We start from the raw sequence: 21964 nt of genomic DNA on the forward strand, positions 1-21964 counted from the left end.
GAACTCCCTCACAACATACAGTGCAGCGCCCCCTGCTGCGTAGCTGCCGACCAGAACAGCAGAGTGCCCCTGCTGACCTTGCAGCAACAGAAGAAGGTCACCGGCTCTGAAGAGTTCTGTTTCCTGTCTCCTATCTCGAGACACTCGAATATCGTGTCTCATCGCTCTCCCCTGCAGCTTATTCAAACCTGAAGCTTTCAGCTGATTAGCATACATCTGAAGAAGAGCAGAAACGTAGCTCACATGCTAAAGCCCACTGATCTCGCTCCACTGACTTAACTGTGGAGCTTTAACTGTGTGATCTATAAAATCAACACCACACACTCCCGCTAATTACCTTGACCTGGAGCGGGTCAAGGAAACCAAATGAAGGGGTCTCGGGGGATCCAGGAGGACTAAAAAAGAGACGCTACGGTGCCAACCGCGATTAAGTTTCCCCGAAGCAATCTGGAGTAATCTCAGGTCAGTGACAATGCTGGATTAAGGGGCCCTAATCTGTTTCAGCTCGTGACGTCGCCCACACCGGCCTGGCCGAGCTGGCCGGGGTTGAAAGGGGTGTGTATACATGCGTGTATATGGCTCCAGTGCTGGCACGCTAACTGGCACACATGCCATGGCAAAGGCTAACAATGCACGTGAGGGCTAAAGCAACCACAACACGTGCTACTACTTCACTGTGTCAGCTGCGTGACATACTTACAGGTGCCGTACAGCGCCAGACACCACATTTATTTGGTGGAACTCCCAGCCTTAGCGTTCTTTAGCTCTTGTAGTTTAGGACATTCTCCTATCCGGAAGGACGGAGAGGCCCAAGGTCTATCCACAAACATTGCATGATGTTTAGGTCCCTCCCAAAAGCTGCAGTTTGTGTCTACTTGGTGGATCTGAGGTACGTTTTCCATCAAATGTAAGGACTGTGATGTGGTTACAGGTGAGATTTCCATCTTCTGACTCTTTCAAGAAGATTAGTCCATGCAAGCAATGCTGCCCAGTGGAACAGTGCACCAGCTAATCCTTTCAGCAGACTGCAGGCAGTCATACGTGGGTTTTGATTTGCCTTTCTTACCAGCATATTGTCCAGCAGTCCTCTCCGGGACTTTTCCTGGTCCTCCACATCTCATCTTGACTTCCACAATTCTCACAAGTCCAAACCGTAGAAACTGCATTCTGATGAAAACACCCAGATATCTCCCTGCAGCCTTCACTTGGCTCTGCTCTGTGGGCGTCAATTATCATCGATGGGGCTTTTCAGACGGCAAGGTTCAGCGGCATGTTGGGTTTTTGGACCAGACCTCAGCTGCCAAACCTTCTGGATTTCTACACCAGCTGCTGTCTAAGGAAGTCAAGGACCCACCCAGACCACTGCCAGTTTTCACAGCTTCCCAGGGGCAGGAGGTACAGAAGCTTGAAGACTGGAACCAGTGGGTTCAGAGACAGCTTCCATCCGCAAGCGATCAGGCTGCTGAATGAACACTAGCTTCCGCATCATCACACCTCCTCCCCATACAAACACACTCTGCCCCCTGCACTTACGACTGTAACCCTTGCACAGTCACACTGCACCCACAAAGATTCCTCCCCACCCACCCACACTACACCTGCACTCACACCCATCCAGTGCCTTCTGTAAATAATGTAAACATTCAGATTACATCAAACCTGTACATTTAACAGTGCAGTACTGTAAATAGAGAGTGTGTGTATAGTGTGTGTGTGTATAGTATAAGTTAATGTGTAAATATTCAGTATTTCTATTTTTGTACTACTGTGAGGGAAAATACACCCAAGCTTTTCACTCCTGTATTAATGTGACATGACAATAAAAAAGTGAGGTGAAGTGACACAACAGATTGTTCAGGTTCTACAATTTGTTCCCCCAGGTAAGCATCCAATGCTGTAACGCCTTCAGTGCTACATTTACATTTAAGGCATTTAGCAGACGCTCTTCTCCAGAGCGACTTACAAAAGTGCTTTGCTATTTACCCAAGAAAAACCTCAGCTAGTTTAAATAGACCAAAAATTCAAAGATCCTCTAATCTTAGACTCTACTAAACACCAGTCTATATGGAGACTATAGTACTCTTCTCTTCGCCTGAGTCCTCTCAGAAGAGGAGCGTCTTCAGTCTGGGTTTGAGGACAGCGAGCGTTGGACTCTGCTGTTCGGACACCCAGGGGAAGTTCGTTCCACCACTTCAGTGCAGGACAGTAAAAAGTCTGGACGCTCGTCTTCCGTGGATCTTAAAGGATGGCGGGTCGAGCCGAGCCATACTTGAAGCTGGAAGGGCTCTTGGTGCAGATCGGCTTTTGACCATCGCCATCAAGTACGGAGGGGCTGGCTGGTCCAGTCTTGGCTTTGTAGACCAGAGTCAGGGGTCTGAATCTGATGACCTGGGCAGCAGCTACAGGAAGCCAGTGAAGAGAGAACGCAGCAGTAGAGGGACATGGCTGAACTTAGGGACATTGAAGACGTCCTGACCCGTGCCGCTGCATTCTGGATAAGTTGCAGGGGCCTGATGGTGTGCAGAGGGAGACCAGCCAGAAGAGAGCTGCAGTGGTCAAGTCTCGAAGTGACGAGAGACTGAACAAGCACCTGTGCGACTCTTTAGAGAGGAAGGGTTGAATTCTCTGGATGTTGTACAGGAGAAATCTGCATGACTGAGTGTCCGAGTGTTAACGGGAGACTACTCGTAAATGCATGATGGCAAAAACACAAATTCAGCTGTGAACTGACTTCCATTCACTGGTGAGCATCAATACAGGTCCAGCACACCACTCCTCAACTACACCTCACAGGACAAAAGTTCATAGGCAATGCTACAGTCTGGCACAGGAGCAGCGAATGCTGGACAATGTAAAAACAATATCAATAAAAACAGCACTAAAATTCTGTAAATTTGATTTGGGGGTGATTAATTAGGACCTAAAGGCATCGTCTGATCGGAGGAAAGCTGGACGGGCTGATGCTGCAGCTGTGCTTAGCAGATTAATCTCCACTGAGAGAGATTATAAACCCTCCACTCCACCAAGTGGCAGCGAACATAAAACACTGCACTGCGTCCAAAACAACAGCCCACAAAACTGACCACTCTGCACAATCAGCTAACAGCACATCACACACACTCATTTCACAATAAACATGCCAGAAATCTTCACCCCTCTATACTCCTCTAAAAGGGTCTGTACGTGGATCCACACTTCAGTTCCTCAGGACAGTTACTGAATAAATGATATTCAGTAAGTACTGAGTAATTCACAGTGGATTCAGAATAATACGTAGTGGACACTGAATGATTTATTGTAAATGCTGAATAATTAATTGTGGAGACTTAATAATACATAGGGAATACTGAATAAGTCACAGTAGTTACAAATAATTCATAATAGATAACAAATAATAAATAATAATTAATAGTAGATGTATATTGATTAATTCATAGCAGATACTAAACAATTCATACTGAGGACTGAATAATTCATAATAGATAACAAATAATAAATAATAATTAATAGTAGATGTATATTGATTAATTCATAGCAGATACTAAACAATTCATACTGAGGACTGAATAATTCATAGTGCATACTGCAGAAATGCAGAATATTGAAAAGTTCCTGAATAATTCATAATAGTTCCTGAATAATTCATAATGGTTACTGAATAATTGCTAGAAGTTCCTGAATAATTCAGAATGGCTACTGAATAATTAATAATGGTTACTGAATAATTCATCATGGTTACTGAATAATTCCTAGCAGTTGAAAAATATCATAAAGATGCTGAAAAATGTATAGTGGGTATGACATAATTCATAGTGTGTACTGAATAAGACCTATCAGTTATTGAAATATTGCTTAATAAATAATTCATAGTGGATATGTAATAATCTATAGTAGATATGTAATTATTAATGGTGGATACTGAATAACTCCCACTCAGAACAGTTTTCATCTTAAACACTGAACTACGTGGGTTTTTATGTACAGAGTGTCTTTCTATGAATGTCTTAAAGAAAAGCTGCTTCTACTCAGGGCAGATCAGGAGGTCAGCGCAACGCTACGCTAAATACTACTGAGGAGCTTCTTAAAGGGCCAGACAATATAAACACTGACCAGCACCTGAGCCAGAAGAGCACCGGGGTTAATGATCACAGCGATGTTCGAGAGGAACATCTGAGGAGAAAATGGTGAGAAGTGTGTCAGAGCGAATATAACGCCTGTCTAGACGATCTGAGGTGAACAATTTCTAAAAGAATGACCCTTTAATAAAGACAGGGCAGCTCTGAGATACAGATTTCAGCTCTGAAATCGGCCTGAAATCGGCCTGAAATCGGCCTGCTAATCTAGTCCACAAAAAATACGCTAAATTACCTCGCCTGTAGTTAGCGCAGTTAGCTCAGAGCTAGTAGGTTAGCTTGCGGCTAGCATATTCGTTCACGGTTAGCGAATTAGCTTGCAATTAGCATGTACCTCAGTCAAGGCATGAATTGTGGTTAGCGTGTTTAACTGATGGTAAGATATGGCTACATTAACTGCAGTTAGCATGTTAGCTTAGAGCTTGGGTGTTAATAAAAATTAAGAAATTAAAGACAAGAATTTAATTTTTTTTGCAATTTAAATTCATAAATACATTTTAATAACAAATAAATTTGTCAATTTCTATATATGACAAAGATATGGTGATGACCTGCTGACCACTGTGATATATCGTATAAATTGACATAATCTGTGTACATCTAAGCCTTCCTATCTGGTCTGGTGTGTGTGTGTGTGAGTGTATGAGTGTGTGTGAGTGTGTGTGTGAGTTCACACTGCTGCTTATGTTGAAGCCCCAGAGGTCTAAAATTGGCTTTGGCCTCATGTGTCCCGTGTATTATACTGTAATCTTCAGCAGGGCAGCCGTCCTCTAAGCGGTCAGCAGGGGGCATGGATCCCACATCACACAGTACGCTGTGCTCACATCTCACCCAACACACACTGTGTGTGAGTGTGTGTGTGTGTGTGTGTGTGTGTGTGTGTGTGTGTGTGTGTGTGTGTTTATGTGTCTTTCACTTCATCCTCTTTTCTGCTTTTCACTGAGTTGATTGTGATGGATGATGTGGGGGTGGTCAGGAGCGTGTGCTTATAAAGCTTTAAAATTCCCTACAGACGCTCCGATCCTTCCTTTTCCCTCAGACTCCGCTCTTTCATCCTCGCTGGAGGATCTAAATAAGCTGCCGGGAGACGAGTGAGCGTCAGTCCAGCTTCAAACCCCGAAGAATAAAGCAAAACCTGTAGAAACCTGAAGTTTACCTCCAACGGGTCAACAGCTTCACTGCTGTAGGATGCATGGGTGGGGCTTAACTCCTGTAGGCTGAATGGGTGGGACTAAACTGCTTTAGAATGAATGGGTGGGGCTAAGCTGATGTAGGCTGAATAGGTGGGGCTAATTTGCTGTTGGCTGAATGGGTGGGACTAAACTGCTGTAGGCTGAATGGGTGGGACTAAACTGCTTTTGAATGAATGGGCGGGGCTAAGCTGATGTAGGCTGAATAGGTGGGGCTAATTTGCTGTAGGCTGAATGGGTGGGACTAAACTGCTATAGGATAAACGTGTGAGACTAAACTGCTGTAGGCTGAATAGGCGGGGCTAATTTGCTGTAGGCTGAATGGGCGGGGCTAATTTGCTGTAGGCTGAATAGGCGGGGCTAATTTGCTGTAGGCTGAATGGGCGGGGCTCATTAGCTGTTGGCTGAATAGGTGGGGTTAATTTGCAGTAGGCTGAATAGGTGGGGCTAACCTGCTTTAGAATTAATAGGCGGAGCTAAACTGCTATTAGATGAATAGGTGTGGCTAATTTGCTGTAGGCTAAATGGGTGTGGCTAAACTGCTTTAGAATAAATGGGTGGGGCTAAAGTGCTGCAGGCTGAATGTAAAGTGCTGTAGGCTGAATGGGTGGAGCTAAACTGCAGCATTTTTAATGTGCTGTATGTTTCTGACGACTTCCTGCTGGATATAAAGACAGACGAAAGGTAAACTCCTCCTGTAATGTTCCTTACAGCCTGATCTACTCCCAGACAGACAGGCAGAGGAACTTCTCGAACCCAGAAAGTGAGGGAAGAGAGGGAGCTGTTTACGGGCCGTGCTGAAAGTGATCCAGACTAATTCCTCCTGTCCCCGTCCGTCCAGCTTTACCTGGAAAGACACTTTTCAGCTTCGCGTCAGGCTTTGATCTGCAGACGGACGTTAACATCCCAACCAGCTTCTGATTCATGAGTGTGTATGCGAGTGTATATGTGTGTGTGTGTGTGTATTTGGTTGTTTTTGCTTAAACCGCAAAACCAAAACCTGCCCTTAAAGCACGCAGATCAAATCAGCTCCAGGAAACCTTTCCCTAAACAGCACCTCAGGGTCCACAGTGAAGGACCTGGTGGAGCACAGGCGTCCCGGCTGGCTGCTGATGAGGGACTGACAGTTCATTTTGTTTATCAGATCTCGATCAGACTCGCGCTCATAATCCAATAAAACAAAACACACACACAGCCGGTCCTGCCTGTCTGCTCAGAGCCAGGACCACTTAAACCATAATCACACAGAAATCCCACGAGCCCAAACTCCCACGCAGTGCAGCGTGTGGTTCTGAGGTAGAACTGGTTGAGCTCATTTTACACTGCACTGGTTTAGAACTTGTGAGAGTTGTCATGGTTCTACATAGAACTAAAGAACCCGTGAGGAACCCTTTTCTAGAATCAGACATATGCTCTTATCCGGCTGACTGCCACTGACTGTACTGTACCCCAGTCTGGGCTGAAACACTCTTTAGAACTTCGGTGTGAATGGATGGAGCTAAACTGTTGTAGGCTGAATAGGTGGGGCTAAAGTGCTCTAGACTAAATGGGTGGGGCTAAAGGGCTCTAGACTAAATGGGTGGGACTAAACTGCTGTAGGCTGAATAGGTGGGGCTAAAGTGCTCTAGACTAAATGGGTGGAGCTAAACTGATGTAGGCTGAGTGGGTGGGGCTAAACTGCTGTAGGCTGAGTGGGTGGAGATAAACTGCTGTAGGCTGAATGGATGGGGCTTAATTGCTGTAGATTCAGTGGGTGGGGTCTAACTGCTGCAGACTAAATGGGTGGGGCTTAACTGCTGTAGGTTGAGTGGGAGGAGATAAACTGCTGTAGGCTGAATGGATGGGGCTTAATTGCTGTAGATTTAGTGGGTGGAGTCTAACTGCTGTAGGTTCTATGGGGTGGGGCTAAACTGCTGTAGGCTGAATGGATGGGGCTTAATTGCTGTAGATTCAGTGGGTGGGGTCTAACTGCTGTAGACTAAATGGGTGGGGCTTAACTGCTGTAGGTTGAGTGGGAGGAGATAAACTGCTGTAGGCTGAATGGATGGGGCTTAATTGCTGTAGATTTTGTGGGTGGAGTCTAACTGCTGTAGGTTCTATGGGGTGGGGCTAAACTGCTGTAGGTTGAATGGGTGGGCAGAATGGGCTGAATAGGTGGAGCCAAACTGCTGTAGGCTGAATGGGCGGGGCTAAACTGCTGTAGGCTGAATGGGCGGGGCTAAACTGCTGTAGGTTGAACCGACGGGTCACACACTCTTAAGTCTCTTTTCATCTGAGGTACGAGATGAAAGGGGCCTTAAGAGGAAAAGCCATGTACCAACTCCTGGGGCTCGTTATGGAGCTTGTTCTGGTTTAATTAAGCATAGTAGAGAGAGAGAGGGAGAGAGCAAGCGAGAGCGGGAGAGAGAGAGAGAGAGAGAGAGAGAGAGGGAGAGAGGGAGAGAGAGAGAGCAAGGAAGAGAGAGAGTGAGAGAGAGCAAGAGAGGGGGGGGTATATTACTCGGCTGTATCTGACTTCTACACTGTAGCTGAAACACAACCTGCCACACACTCCTCACACTTTCTGACATCACAAAGAGAGCGAGAGAGCGAGAGAGCGAGAGAAGAAAGCGAGCATGTTCCTTTTTCTCTCCCTCAGCCTTGAGATCGTGCCGTCCCACCATGCCTTTCAGCTGTCACTTTGTTCTCCAAAATCAGGACTTCATTTCCCATGAGGCACTGCTGTTGCACCTCCATCATCTTCACCCAGCGGGGGTCCTGCAGTGCCGCAGTCTCAGCACAGACACACTCGCGCGCACACTCCTTTGGCTCATGGCTGTCATGTCAAAATCTGCTCCACCTAAAAACAGACACACTTTCACCCAGAAGGCCGTTCTGCTGTAGGTAAGCGGACCCCCTGCCAGGGCTCCAAAAATGCCCCCCTCTGTGATCTACACACCAGCGCAGGACCCCAGCGACTGCCTGGCTTTGATAGAGCCGACAATGACCCAGCTCACTCTCTCAGAGCATCTCAGAACAGAGCTAACACCCCCCCCCCCCCCACACACACACACACACACACACACACACACTCACACACACAGTGCCTGTGCTGGAAGAACTATAGTAATGCCATGGTTTGAGCTCAATGCTGCACAGCAGAACAGTGCAGCATTGGTGGTGGTGGTGGTGGTGGTGTGTGTGTGTGTGTGTGTGTGTGTGTGTGTGTGTGTGTGTGTGTGTGTGTGATGGAGAGCGACTGAAGGATCTGTGAGTTCTGCTTTCCTTTCTGCTCAGACTCAGAAGACTTCATCAGCACACCGGAAACATCACACAGGAACCCTCATCTAAATTCACAAAGACACCCCGAGCACCAAACACCGAACCTGCAGGAGCCCCTCCTCCACCCGCCTCCGTCATGTTCCATCATGACCATAAACACACTGCAGGTACCGTGGTACTGCACTACACTGTAATGTACACGCTGCTGTAAAGTGCAGTGAATGCCGCTACACGTCTACATAAGCCTTCCATGAGAACCGACTCAAAATTAGAGCTGTTGGCTGTGGCGAGAGCGGCCTGTAGGTCCTGTGATGACCTGTGATGACCGTTTAGGACTGCTGGAGATTTCTTTATGTGTCTTGAGGTCTGCTGGACCTGGTCATGCTAGCAGTTCTTTACAACATTTTCCACTTGTAAAAGATTATTTATCATGAATATGCAAAAAACACATATTTAAGTTCAGTCACTTTTTACACTTTAATTTTTAACACCATTGGAACAATATTACTACTATTATTACTATAACTACTATTACTACTACTATTATTACTATAACTACTATTACTACTGCTACTACTACTGCTACTACTACACCTACTACTACTGTTATTACTACTACTACTACTGCTACTGCTACTACTACTACTACTACTACTACTGTTATTACTACTACTGCTGCTACTACTACTACTACTACTGTTATTACTACTACTGCTACTGCTACTATTACTACTACTATTACTACTACTGCTACTGCTACTATTACTACTACTACTGTTATTACTACTACTGCTACTGCTACTATTACTACTACTACTACTACTACTACTGTTATTACTACTACTGCTGCTACTACTACTGTTACTATTACTACTACTACCATTACTACTACTACTACTGTTACTATTACTACTACTACCATTACTACTACTGCTACTGCTACTATTACTACTGCTGCTACTACTATTATTACTAGCACAGCTACTGCTACAATTACTACTATTAGTACTGCTACTACTACTGCAAATACTAGTACTACTGCTACTACTGTTACCATTAGTACTAGTATTGCTGCTACTGGTACTTTTACTGTTCTACTATTTATACTGTTGATATCACTACTATTACTACTGCTACTACTACTACTACTAACACCAACAACAACAACAACAACAACAATAATAATAATAATAATAATAATAATACCCCTTGTCAGGGGTTTGGTCACTCGTGACTGAATGTATAACCAAATGTATGACAAACTTGGTCTAGATTCTCCTTGTGAAGCTGTTTGAAACTGTATGGGCTTCAGGCTCTTTGGCCTCTTTAGGCTCTTTGGGCTCTTTAGGCTCTCTGGGCTCTTTAGGCTCTCTGGGCTCTTTAGGCTCTCTGGGCTCTTTGGGCGCGTGGCTCAGTGTTGACGGGTTCATTGTTATTCTACAACGTGGAAAACAGTCAAATAAAGCTGAACATTCAACTGTGAAGCTGCTGAAGGTGAAGCAGTAAAGAACAGTGAAGCTACAGCAATGAAAGTGAATAATCACCGCTTCACATCACACAGCGTCCGGAAGACAAGCAAAACATCCTCATCTGACGGCTCGGAAACTTCATATAGATACATAAAAGCACGCGCAACATGAAGAGAGGGAGTCAGGGTTTGATTATTAAACAAATATGAGTAAAAACAGGAGAGATGCAGGAGGAATACAGCATTGATTGAATGTAATCAAATCCTCACAGCAATGCTCAAAGCTACAACATCTAATAGAAAGCCTTTTTCTCAGGACAGTAGAGACGGTGACTCCAACCAATGAATAGGCAAGTGTCCCAATACTTTTGTCCATATAGTGTAGTTTCAAGCCTTTTTCAGGGACATTATGTGATACTACATTCTGTCTGTTTACCAGTTGTTCACGCACACAATGTCCCCTAACACACACACACACACACACACACACACATACACACAAACACATGTACACACATGCCCACAGACGCTTCAGACACTGGGCTTCACCTTGATGAAGCTGACAGGTGGACAGTTTGGCATTAATAAAGGCCGTGTGGAAAGTGGACAGTGTGTGTGTGTGTGTGTGTGTATTGGGGGGGGGGGCTGTATGTATTTTTAATAAGCAGGCCACTGCTTATCGACACTCTGCTGGCAGCCAATGATGATAAATGGCCGAGGATGGGCGAGTTATTAATCAAACCCGAACCTCCACACAGACCCGACACTCTGGTAATGGAAATCACACAACACGGATCATCCCCACTCTGTGCATGTACACACACACACACACACACACACACACAAACACACACATATACACATACATACAGGGAGAGAGAGAGAGAGAGGTAGAGCCAAAAAGAGAGAGATAGATAGAGGGAATGAAGGAGAGATGCCACATGTGGGACCACGTCACCACCTAAAGTGACCACCTGCACCCCACCCATCCCATAAAATAAGGAGAGAGAGTAAAAGACAGAGAGAGAGAGAGAGAGAGAGAGAGAGAGAGAGCTAGAGCTAGAGAGAGAGAGGTACAGAGAGAGAGAGAGAGAGAGAGAGAGAGAGAGAGAGAGGTACAGAGAGAGAGAAGTAAAGAGAGAGAGAGAGGTAAAGAGAGAGAGGTACAGAGAGAGAGGTAAAGAGAGAGAGAGAGAGGTATAGAGAGAGAGCTAGAGAGAGAGAGGTACACAGAGAGAGAGAGATGTAAAGAGAGAGAGAGAAAGAGGTAAAGAGAGAGAGAGAGAGCGAGAGAGGTACAGAGAGAGAGAGAGAGAGAGAGAGAGAGAGAGAGAGAGCTAGAGCTAGAGAGAGAGAGGTACAGAGAGAGAGAGGTAAAGAGAGAGAGAGACAGCGCGAGAGAGGTACAGAGAGAGAGAGAGAGACCTTGATTTTGGCTGATGGCTGATGAATGGGTGTCTCTCACTGGCCTCACAGGACGAGAGAAAGATTTGTCCAAAAACATTCATCACCACCCAGACAGGAAATAAAAATCTCCCTCTCTGACACACACACACACACACACACACAGTTTACTATCTCACACTTGCTGAGGGTCTGTTGCTTTTACCGGACACTAGAGGTCACTGTTGGTGAACAGAGAAATGCAAATCACATGAAAACCTGAGCGGATGAAACCCGATGTCGGCGGCTCCGGAGGGACACTGCAACTCCTGGACCCTGAGAACTCCCACAGGGACAGAGAACACACTAGAAGAGCTTTGAGGACAAGGCGGGATGTGTGTTACATGCTGTCCCTGCTGTCCCACAGAGCTGCGCCTACAGGCCAGCCAAAAAGCCAGCATTGAGCTGTGGAGCAGTGGAAGAACTGTGCTGTCTGGAATGATTGACGGTGCTCCATCCAGTACATTTGCGATGAGGAGGTGGAGTGGCAGCATCATCCAACATCCTGACCTCACTAAAACTCTTGTCACTGAATGCCATCAAATTCTCACAGCTCACAATGCTCAAAGCTCCAAAAATCTAGTAGAAAGCTTTCTCCCTGGACAGTAGAGACAGTTACTCCAACAAAAGCAGAATCAACTCTTTAATACCCTTGATTTTAGAAGAAGCAATGGATGAACAGGTGTCCCAATACTTTTGTCCTTACATTTATCACTCCTTCAAATGTGTAGAATTATACTCAGCTGCAGAACATCAGCTGCAGATGATCAGAACATGGTTGGAGAGGATTATTCTGGAGGAGTCTGTCTTATTTAAACCTCAGACGTTTAGTCTGGTCTGCTCTTGATGGTTGTGAAGATCATCATGGCCAGAAGAAGGTTGGAGATGCAGGTGAGTTTGGGAAGGGGGTTTAAAAAGATCTCTAAAAAGAACTAGTAGAAATCAGCCACAGTTCCACTGTCCACTAAACCATTTACACGTGGACCAGCTGACCAATATGGCCAGGTCAGACCATCCTAGCAAGTCCATGAAAGATTGATCTCAAAGCACAGCGTCTACCATCAGAAAGAGACAAGACTCAAGATCCGTCTGTTCAGAGGACACTGTCCTGGTCTTCGTTTAGGTCTTCTCTGGAAAAGTCTAATATTACCCTAATGTTCTAAATACAGCCAGTCAGAACAAGGCAAACGTTCTGAAGCAATTAATGAGCAGGTGTCCCAATACTTTTGTCCTTTTTTACTTTTTAACTACTTCAAATGTGTAGAGAGGTGAGAGGAGTGAGTACCTGAACTGTGTAGAAAATCCCCCCAGCTGAAGCGTGAGCTCACTCTGGTCTCAATTCCTGCAACATAAACAGAGGGAAGAGTCTTGATCTGTGTGTGTGTGTGTGTGTGTGTGTGTGTGTGTGTGAGGCCGTGAAGCAGTGTGAGGTATTGATCTGTCTTTACCTTGAGCTTGCACAAAGATCTCACAGCTCCCGCACTCCTAAAGCAGAGGAAACAGCAGCTGTCAGGACAGAGCGAGTGTAGATCACCATCAGCCAAACGGCAGGAGTGTAAATCTCACATCTCAGGAGGATTCAGGTCAGTGACTCAGGGATCTACTGGCTGACCGCTGAAGTTATTAGACTTTATAAAAAAGGGTCGAACGATAAAACTGGACTTTTAGCCACTTTATAACCCACTGTGTGTATTATCTGTCTCTGAGGGCCGTGTAGACAGACAGACAGACAGATGGACAGACGGAGAGACAGAGGACTTCTTAAAGTCACAATATATAAATTAGATAAAAAAAGAATTGATAATTATTAGATTGAAGAAATAATACAATATTATAACTATACAATAAATAGTATATAAATAAAAGTAAATAATAAATAACGAAATTACAAATAATAAATAAATAATAAATAATGAAAGTATAAATAATAAACAACAAAAACATAAATAAAAAATAACAAAGAATAATAAATAAATACTGTCAAGATACATAATAAATAAATCAAGAAAGAAAGAACATAAATAGTAAATAATGAAAAGATAAATAATAAATAAATAACAATAAGATAAATAATAAATAAATAATGAAAATATGAATAATAAATAAATAAATAAATAAATGCAAGAAGTGATAAAGTTATTTTCATGATCAATACAGGATCTATATGATTCCGATTCTTCAGGAAATAAAGTTCATCCTATACTTCTAACAGCTGCTACTATATAAAAGTCAAGGGCACTGTATATACCCCCAAAACTGTATGAGAGACTAAAGTACAGAGCTAATTATTGTTCAATTATTCTGTTGAATAATTATGCAAATTCAGGTCAGGCCTAAAAAAACCTTTATACTGTAAATAAGAGCAGTCTCATCATCTGAGCTCTGCTGGCTCCACAGTGGCTCAGAGTGCTTGGACCCTGATGATTGCCCCTGGCAGTGTAACTGAAAGGTGGGGGCTCGGCCTTTCTGACCAGCCCATATTAATGAAACTGGCTACTGTCTTTAGGAGCTGGGCTAATACTGACGTGAGCTGCTGCTGTTTGGGGGAAGAGGAGGAGTCCCCTGGGATTCCACAGCTACCACTTAGCAACACCATAACAACCACATCTGGGATTTCAAAGCAAGCATCACTCTTGCAACCACAAAGCAACCACCTTGCATACCATAGCACACCCTAGCAACCACATCTGGGATTCCGTGGCAACCGTGTAGCAATACCATAACAACCATCACTTACAAATACTCTCACATAGCAACCACTCGACATATCATAGCAACCACTTAGCAACACCATAGCAACCATCATCCCTGGCATACCATAGCAATATGAAACATGAAAATATCAAAGTAATCACCGGGGACACCATGTCAACCACTTAGCAAATTTCAAGCAACCTTTAGCAACAATCATAGCAACCATCTGGGACAACATAGCAACCACTCAGCAACACCACAGAAACAACATAACGAAACCACAGAAATCATGGAGCAACACCACAGTAACCACCTGGGATACCATAACAACCACTTAGCAACACTGTAGCAAAACCACAGAAACCATGTAGCAACACCATATCAACCATCATCCCTGGCATACCATAGCAATCACACAGAAACATCATAGAAATCCCAGGGTACAGCATATCAACCACTTAGTAACTCTTTAGCAACCACATAGCAACATTATAGCAACCATCTGGGACAACATAGCAACCACTCAGCAACACCGCAGAAACCATGGCGTAACACCATAGCAACCACCTGGGATGCTCAGATGATTGGGAACAACCACTTAGCAACACCATAGCAACCACATTCCAACCATCTGGGACAGCACAGCAATCAATTAGCAACACATTTACAATTCCTTGCTGGCAGAAGAGCCCATCACCCGTAACCCGAACGCCAGCACCCCTCCGCGCTCCACATTAGCCCGTAACCTTCAGACTGACGCAGCCTCGTACAATCAACCCAGCAGCTTTTCAATTACACACCAGTCTCTCATCGATTTCCACCTTTTTTGGCGGATATTTTGAACATTTGGCAAAGCTGGGGGGATTTCTCTGCCCGGGCGAGACGAGGGTATCGCTGAAATAATCTCTTTGGAACAGAACGATTCGACAACGGCGTGATTCTAAATCAATACGGGAAAATAATAAAGCAGTGGGAGTATAATAATGGAATAATGTCAGCGCTCAGTCGAGATCAGGCGAATAATTCCATACAGACAGGAAGGAAATTGGCTGGATGTTATCAGCTCTGGAGCCAGGAGACCTCAAGTGTGTGTGTGTGTGTGCGTGTGTATGTGCGCTACATGCTGTCTATGCTAACTGACAAAGTGAAAGCAGACAGGTCCTGTTTATTCTAAGCAGGTCTGCCCACCTGAACGAGTGTGAGTGTGTGTGTGTGTGTGTGTGTGTGTGTGTGTGTGTGTGTGTGTGAGAGAGAGAGTCACTGTGTGATATTCTGGGCGCTGTTTCAGTATTACGGCACATTTTTTGTGTTATTATTTGTAGCTGTGAAATCATTCAGCTTTATTTGGGGCCTCAGTTCGAGCCGTAGGTCTCTCTCTCTATTTCTCTTTCGGTGTCTCTCTCCCCCTCTCTCTCTCTCTCTGACCTCATTAAACATGAACAGCAGCGTTCCAGTCAATCATTTGCTCAATAACGGCTTCAGTGGAGCTCGGCCTTGGCATAGACCCAACTCATCACCTCTACCTGTTACATCCAGACAAGCACACACACACACACACACACACACTGCACTGCCTGCCAAATGTTTTGGGACACCTACACCTATGCTTTTCGTAATCGTCCCAGTGGGAACATGGGAAAAGAGGTGCAGCAGTTTGCACACTCGTCTTATGTCACGATGACACAAATACACTAGAGACACCCAACCAACCCCATGGGCTACCACAGCAACCACCTAGCAGAATTATCACAATCACCATCATAGCAACCACCTGTGGGATACCACAGCATCCCGTTTGCAACACCACATAGCAAAACACTCAACCCTCAACCACCTAGCAACACCACAGTAATCACCTGGAATACCAAAGCAACCACCTAGTAACAGCATAGCAACCACCTAGTAACAGCATAGCAACCTCTTAGCAGCATGTAAACTTAGAAATGACCTTACAATAGACACCTGTGTACAGTATTTGTGTATTGCAATGTGTAGAGTGTGTAGAGTGTGTCTCTGTAGGACAACGGGGGCCGGAGTCCAGCACAGCTTACTGGTTTCCCTGCTCCAACAGAACCTACTGAACCCGGCAATTATCAGGTGAGTAGAATCAGGTGTGCTTGAGCAGGAAAAGCCCAACACTGTGCTGGAATCTGGCCCTCCAGGACCGGAACTGCCCACCCCTGCTGTAGAGGATGCACCTTACACCTAGATTCTCTTGGTCCCTACAACTTGGCTCCAGTTGTAGGAGCCTAGAACGTCTGATGACCACTGCAACGGTCAAAGAGAGAAGAATATGCCTTACCAGCTCAGCCTTAGCTTTCTCTTTCAGTTCAGCACTGAACGCCACAGCAAACCTGTGAAAAGAGAGCGAGAGAGGAAGAGAGAGAAAGAGAGAGAGAGAGTTACTGTAAATATCCTGTAAAACAGGTGGTCATACGGTACATTTGTGTTGTAGTCATAGCGACGTCTGGTCCCTTTCACCACCACTGTAAAAACAAAGCCTGAGCAGGTAAGTTTCTCTATAATTAAGCATTTCTGAAAACAACCACTGAACTCTGAATTCCTCAAACACTGAAGGATACAGGAATTTTAATTTTGCATGGACGTCCCCTTTAAAGCGTAACCATAGAATCTGTTTGGAGACGAAAGTAAATTAACCACCTGGGATACTACAGCAACTGCCTGGAAACCACCTAGCAACGCCATAGCAATCACCTAACATTCACTTAACAACACCTCTTAGCATTGTCATATCAACCACCTAGTAACCAGTAAACAACTCAATCACAACCCTACCCGTAATACCATGGCCACCTTTAGCAACAGCATAGCAACCACCCAGCAAGATGATACAAATACAGCAACACCCAACCAACTACATGGGGTACCACAGCAACCACTAGGAAATATCCTAACAACCACCTGGGATGTCATAGCAACGACCTGGGATATCACAGGAACTGCCTAGAAACCACTCTGCAAAATTCACTTAGAAACGCCATAGGAACCAACGTAGCAATGTCATGTCAACCACCAAGCAACCAGTAAACCTAGCAAGATGACACAAAAACATTAGCAACATCCAAACAACCACATGGGGTACCGCTAGGAAACATCCTATCAACCACCTGGGATACCACTGCAACTGCCTGGCAACCACTTGGCAACACCATAGCAACCACCTAGCATCCATATCGCAGTCACCTAACATTGATTTAGCAACACTATAGCAACCACTAAACAACTCAATAGCAATCACCTAGCAACCCCATAGCAACCACATGACAACACTATCACGGTCACCTAACGTTGATTTAGCAACACTATAGCAACCTTTCAGCAACCACTAAGCAACTCAATAGCAACCACCTAGCAACACCATAGCAACCACCTGACAACACTATCACAGTCACCTAACGTTGATTTAGCAACCCTATAGCAACCATTTAGCAACCACTAAACAACTCAATAGCAATCACCTAGCAACCCCATAGCAATCACATGACAACACTATCGCAGTCACCTAACACTGACTTAGCAACACTATAGCAAATATTTCGCAACCACTAAACAACTCAATAGCAACCACCTAGCAACGTCATAGCAACCACCTGGAAAATCAACCAAGAAGCAAGAGCTTAGCAAAGAGTTTCACCAGAGCTGCTCGGAGTACGTCTCAAAGCCCTGAATTTCAAAACTGGGTGGACTTTCCCTTTCATCTGCAACCATGGAGTTTACTTAGAGACAAACAGAGACGGAAATGAAGTTACTGTACTTTATATAAGCCTTATTTTCTCTTTGTTCTCTCTGCTGCCTTAGAACAAGGAAGTCACTGCCAAGTCAGGTGCGCACACACACACACACACACACACACACACACACACACACACACACACACACACACACAGAATGACAGCAAGGTTTTCATGGTTCCCTTTTTTGTGTGAACAGAGATGAGTGCTAATGCTGAAAAGGGAAAGGGAAAAATATTTTTGCCCACAGTGTGTGTTTTGTGTGTGTGTGTGTGTGTGTGTGTGTGTGTGTGTGTGTGTGAAAAAAAAAAAAAAACGACAAAAAAAGAACTCTTCATTTCTCTCCCTTTCAGCTGTTCTTCTTCTCCTTTCTTCTGTCTTATTTTTCTCTCCCTCTGGAGGGGATGGGATTTGATGATGAAGTGTGTGTGTGTGTGTATGCAGCAGCAGGGGGTCTTTTCTGAGAGAAATGTGTTTGAAGTTGTCGTTCTCTGCCTCCCCTGGGCCAAATATCTCCTAAAAGCGTACTGTACGGATCACACGCTGAATCACAACTGCAGCACCAATGGAATGATGAGAGAGACAGGCAGACAGACAGGCAGACAGACAGACAGACAGACAGACAGGCAGACTGTAAACAATGCAGGAGGACAGAGGCTGATCTGAAGTGTTTGTGCTGCTGCTTAAGTTACTGTGATCCAGACGTCTGTGCAGGACAGACTCTGAAGCTCTAAAGGTTCAGACCCCGATCTGACCAGGCCCGGGCGGTACTGCTGAGCCCAAAACCCAGGACCCGAGGTGGATGATCACAGACACTGCGTTGTAGCGCTTGAGGTGATTGACACTGACAGCCGAACAAGTCTGAGCTCATGAATATTAATGACCAGCACAGAGCGGCTGCTGGACCAGACATCTCAGAATCAGAACCACAGAATCTAGCAAATAATAAAAATAAATAAATAAATAATAATAATTATACACAGTCCTATCAGAACATTATGACCACCCCTCTGGCATCAGTGGCCCATAGGGTTACAGTGAACACCTGCCGTCACCTAATACAGGCCACGCCTCCACGCCTCACTAGCGTCTGAGTCAAGGGGGGCTATTCCCACTATTAGAGTAGGTGGTCATAATGTTTTGATATGGCTGTGCATATTTTCATTCTTATCACCAGTGTTTATTGGGAATGAGTGCGGTAAAGGTAGGTGGGGTCAGCGGATGGGGGTGGGGTCTGCTGATCTCTATGGTAAATACGCAGATTTATTAAAGGCAGCTAAGGTGCTTGTTGTCACTTCAGCCACATCTCTCAGGTGGAGGGTCTCAGAAGGTTATGTGAGGGTCTGTAATACATCATAAGGGAGATGTGGAGGGTCTGATAGTGCAGCATGCTGAAGGAACCCTAAAATCAATCACCCCCATCTCAGTCTGCAGCGTCTGGGCGGCCTTTTAACTTTATTTATTAGCTTTCTTCTGTCCCCAAATGACCCACCCCACTCGTTAGTACTCTCCCCCCATCACATGTAATGCTCCCGACACTGGGAGGGTGAGGACTGACACATGCACAACCAGCCACCGCCGTGATACATCGCCTAGCAGACGTCCGTGCTGTGGCCCAAGCATCACACTGAAGCGATGTGGACGGAGAAAGTAAGAGCCATCTACCCACCCAGAGAGAGCGAGGCCCATTGTGCTCTCTCAGGCTCCGGCTGCTGATGGCAGGCAGGCAGCATGACCTGGCATTCGAACCTGCGATCCTCAGGTTATAGTGACAGTGCCTTAGTCTGCATTGCTATTGCTTTTGTGATTATTATTAGGGATAAATGATGGTATCAGTATCCTTACTATTACTAATTGTGATTATTCCTATGATGATGATTAGTATTATTATTGTTGTTGTTGTTGCTGCTGTAATTACTCTTATTGTAATAATGATGTCATTATTGTGATGATGCCATTCAGAGGATGGCATTATTATTGGTTCTGTTGCGAATATGATTATGCAGATAATAATTATTATTATTAGAGATGATGATAAATATGATTATTATTATTATGAGCAGTGCTTCACTCACCTGTGTCACTTCACTGGGCTAAATCTTGGCTATAGGTCTTGAAACAATTGTACACACAACCCCCAGACGTACACAACCCCCAGACGTACGTTTTCCTCCATTTTCCTCCATGACTGTCGGCTGCATATTTTATATGGTCACATGACCACGCCTCGTGCCAGCAATTTAGATATAAGACAAATTTTCCACCTGAGGGACCTTCCCAAGGTCACAAACCATCATACGAGCCTGACCTTTACTATTGACTACCTCACAGAAGCACTGCTCTGTCCATAGCAGACCACTGGCAGAGGTGTAGAGTGGGTGGTCAGATGATCAGCCACCTGCCGACGCTGAGTGAGACGTGCCGTGTGCCTCACCTGATCACTATAGAGGGGGATATCACTCCAAATCACAGTCCATAGCCCACCAACCTGTATCTCCACACAGCTGTTATAGTCACTGTAAACCTACCAACTGCACCTGTATGCTGGGTGTTTCTGATAAAACGGCCAACGTGTGAGCACAAGGCAGGTAAGGCTGATAAACTTACAGCAAGTCTTATAGCATATTAGATTTGATTGATTGCAGTCGGTGACAAGAGTGTTAGTGAGGTCAGGATGTTGTTGGATGATCACCACCCCACCTCCATCACCCCCAACTCCCCACCTCATCCCAAAGGTTCTTCCACTGCTCCACAGCTCAATGCTGGGGCTTTATAGCCCACACCTGGCATTAGGCAGCATGGTGCCAAAAGGTACATGTTCTTTATCCTCCAGAGAGTTCTATTCTATTGGCAGTACTTCTCTAAAGGGACTAGATAAGATGTGTGTGTGTGTGAGAGTGTATGCATCTGCACATCTGTGTCAGCAAAAGGTGCAACTAAAAAATAGCTGAACGCGTTCATTAGAAGGAGTGTCCGGAAACTTTTGGACACATAGCGCATGTGTAGGATTGAGGTGTAAAACAGGAACTTGATCTCCACCTGGCCCGCCGCAGAACATCCTCCATCACCCCTCGCTTGCCTGCGTCCTTCACGTCCTCATTAACGTCTGTCCCTCCGAACACCACCCCGAAAGGCGCTCCGACATCTGCAGCCAGGTGGAGAAAAAAAAGCCAAGAGAGAAGAACTCAAAACTCACTTCACTTTTTCACCCCTAGATGACACGAGTTTTACTCCTAAACCCCGCTGTCGCTGAGAAGTCTCTGAGGCATGAAACTGAGTTTACACTGGCAGGCACTCATCCAGAAAAGCGACACATTCAGCAAAAAAAGAGAAACTTCAAAAAGTCTATGAATCAGGAGAAGGTGAGCGCTCCCAACCAAATATCCTCCACAAGCTCAAACACAGCCGGCGACGGCGGGAATTAGGAAAGGTGGCTTTGTGTGTCGGAGTGAAGTTTCAAAATGGAAACTCTGACTCTGTGAGGACCTGATGGTGGAGAGGAAGACTGGCTGCTGTTTGGAATAACAATAAACGGCAACAGAGGAGAGAAATGTGCAAAACAGAGAGACAACAGAGACACATTTACACCATTTTTACCATCCAAACACTTACATTCACATTTAACCCAATTTAACCCATCCTAAAATCCTCAAAATGTCCAAAACACCTTTCAAAACTAACATTAATATCCAGTATGAAGTTTTAATCACACTAATATCCAGTATGAAGTTCTAATAACATTAATATCCAGTATGATGCTCTAATAACATTAATATCCGGAATGAAGTTCTAATAACATTAATATCCAGTATGAAGCTCTAATATCATTAATATCCAGTATGAAGCTCTAATAGCATTAATATCCGGAATGAAGCTCTAATAACATTAATATCCAGAATGAAGTTCTAATAACATTAATATCCAGTATGAAGCTCTAATAGCATTAATATCCAGAATGAAGTTCTAATAACATTAATATCCAGTATGAAGCTCTGATAATATTAATATTCAGTATGAAGTTCT

The 21964-nt window shown here is 44.8% G+C and overlaps 1 protein-coding gene across 1 annotated transcript in view; it reads right to left on the reverse strand.

The window, feature by feature from the left end:
* glt1d1 (glycosyltransferase 1 domain containing 1) overlaps nucleotides 1-21964 on the reverse strand; it is a 47012-nt gene that overhangs the window by 23542 nt on the left and 1506 nt on the right. The window contains exons 3-6 of the mRNA XM_072682529.1: nucleotides 20981-21086; nucleotides 16492-16543; nucleotides 12944-12980; nucleotides 12781-12837 (exon numbers count right to left, since the gene is read on the reverse strand). Coding sequence (XP_072538630.1) covers nucleotides 12781-12837; nucleotides 12944-12980; nucleotides 16492-16543; nucleotides 20981-21086 — 252 coding nt within the window. The remainder of the gene's footprint in view (nucleotides 1-12780; nucleotides 12838-12943; nucleotides 12981-16491; nucleotides 16544-20980; nucleotides 21087-21964) is intronic.

Source organism: Salminus brasiliensis, chromosome 6 (genome assembly GCF_030463535.1).
Source record: "Salminus brasiliensis chromosome 6, fSalBra1.hap2, whole genome shotgun sequence".
Classification (NCBI taxonomy): Eukaryota; Metazoa; Chordata; class Actinopteri; order Characiformes; family Bryconidae; genus Salminus; species Salminus brasiliensis.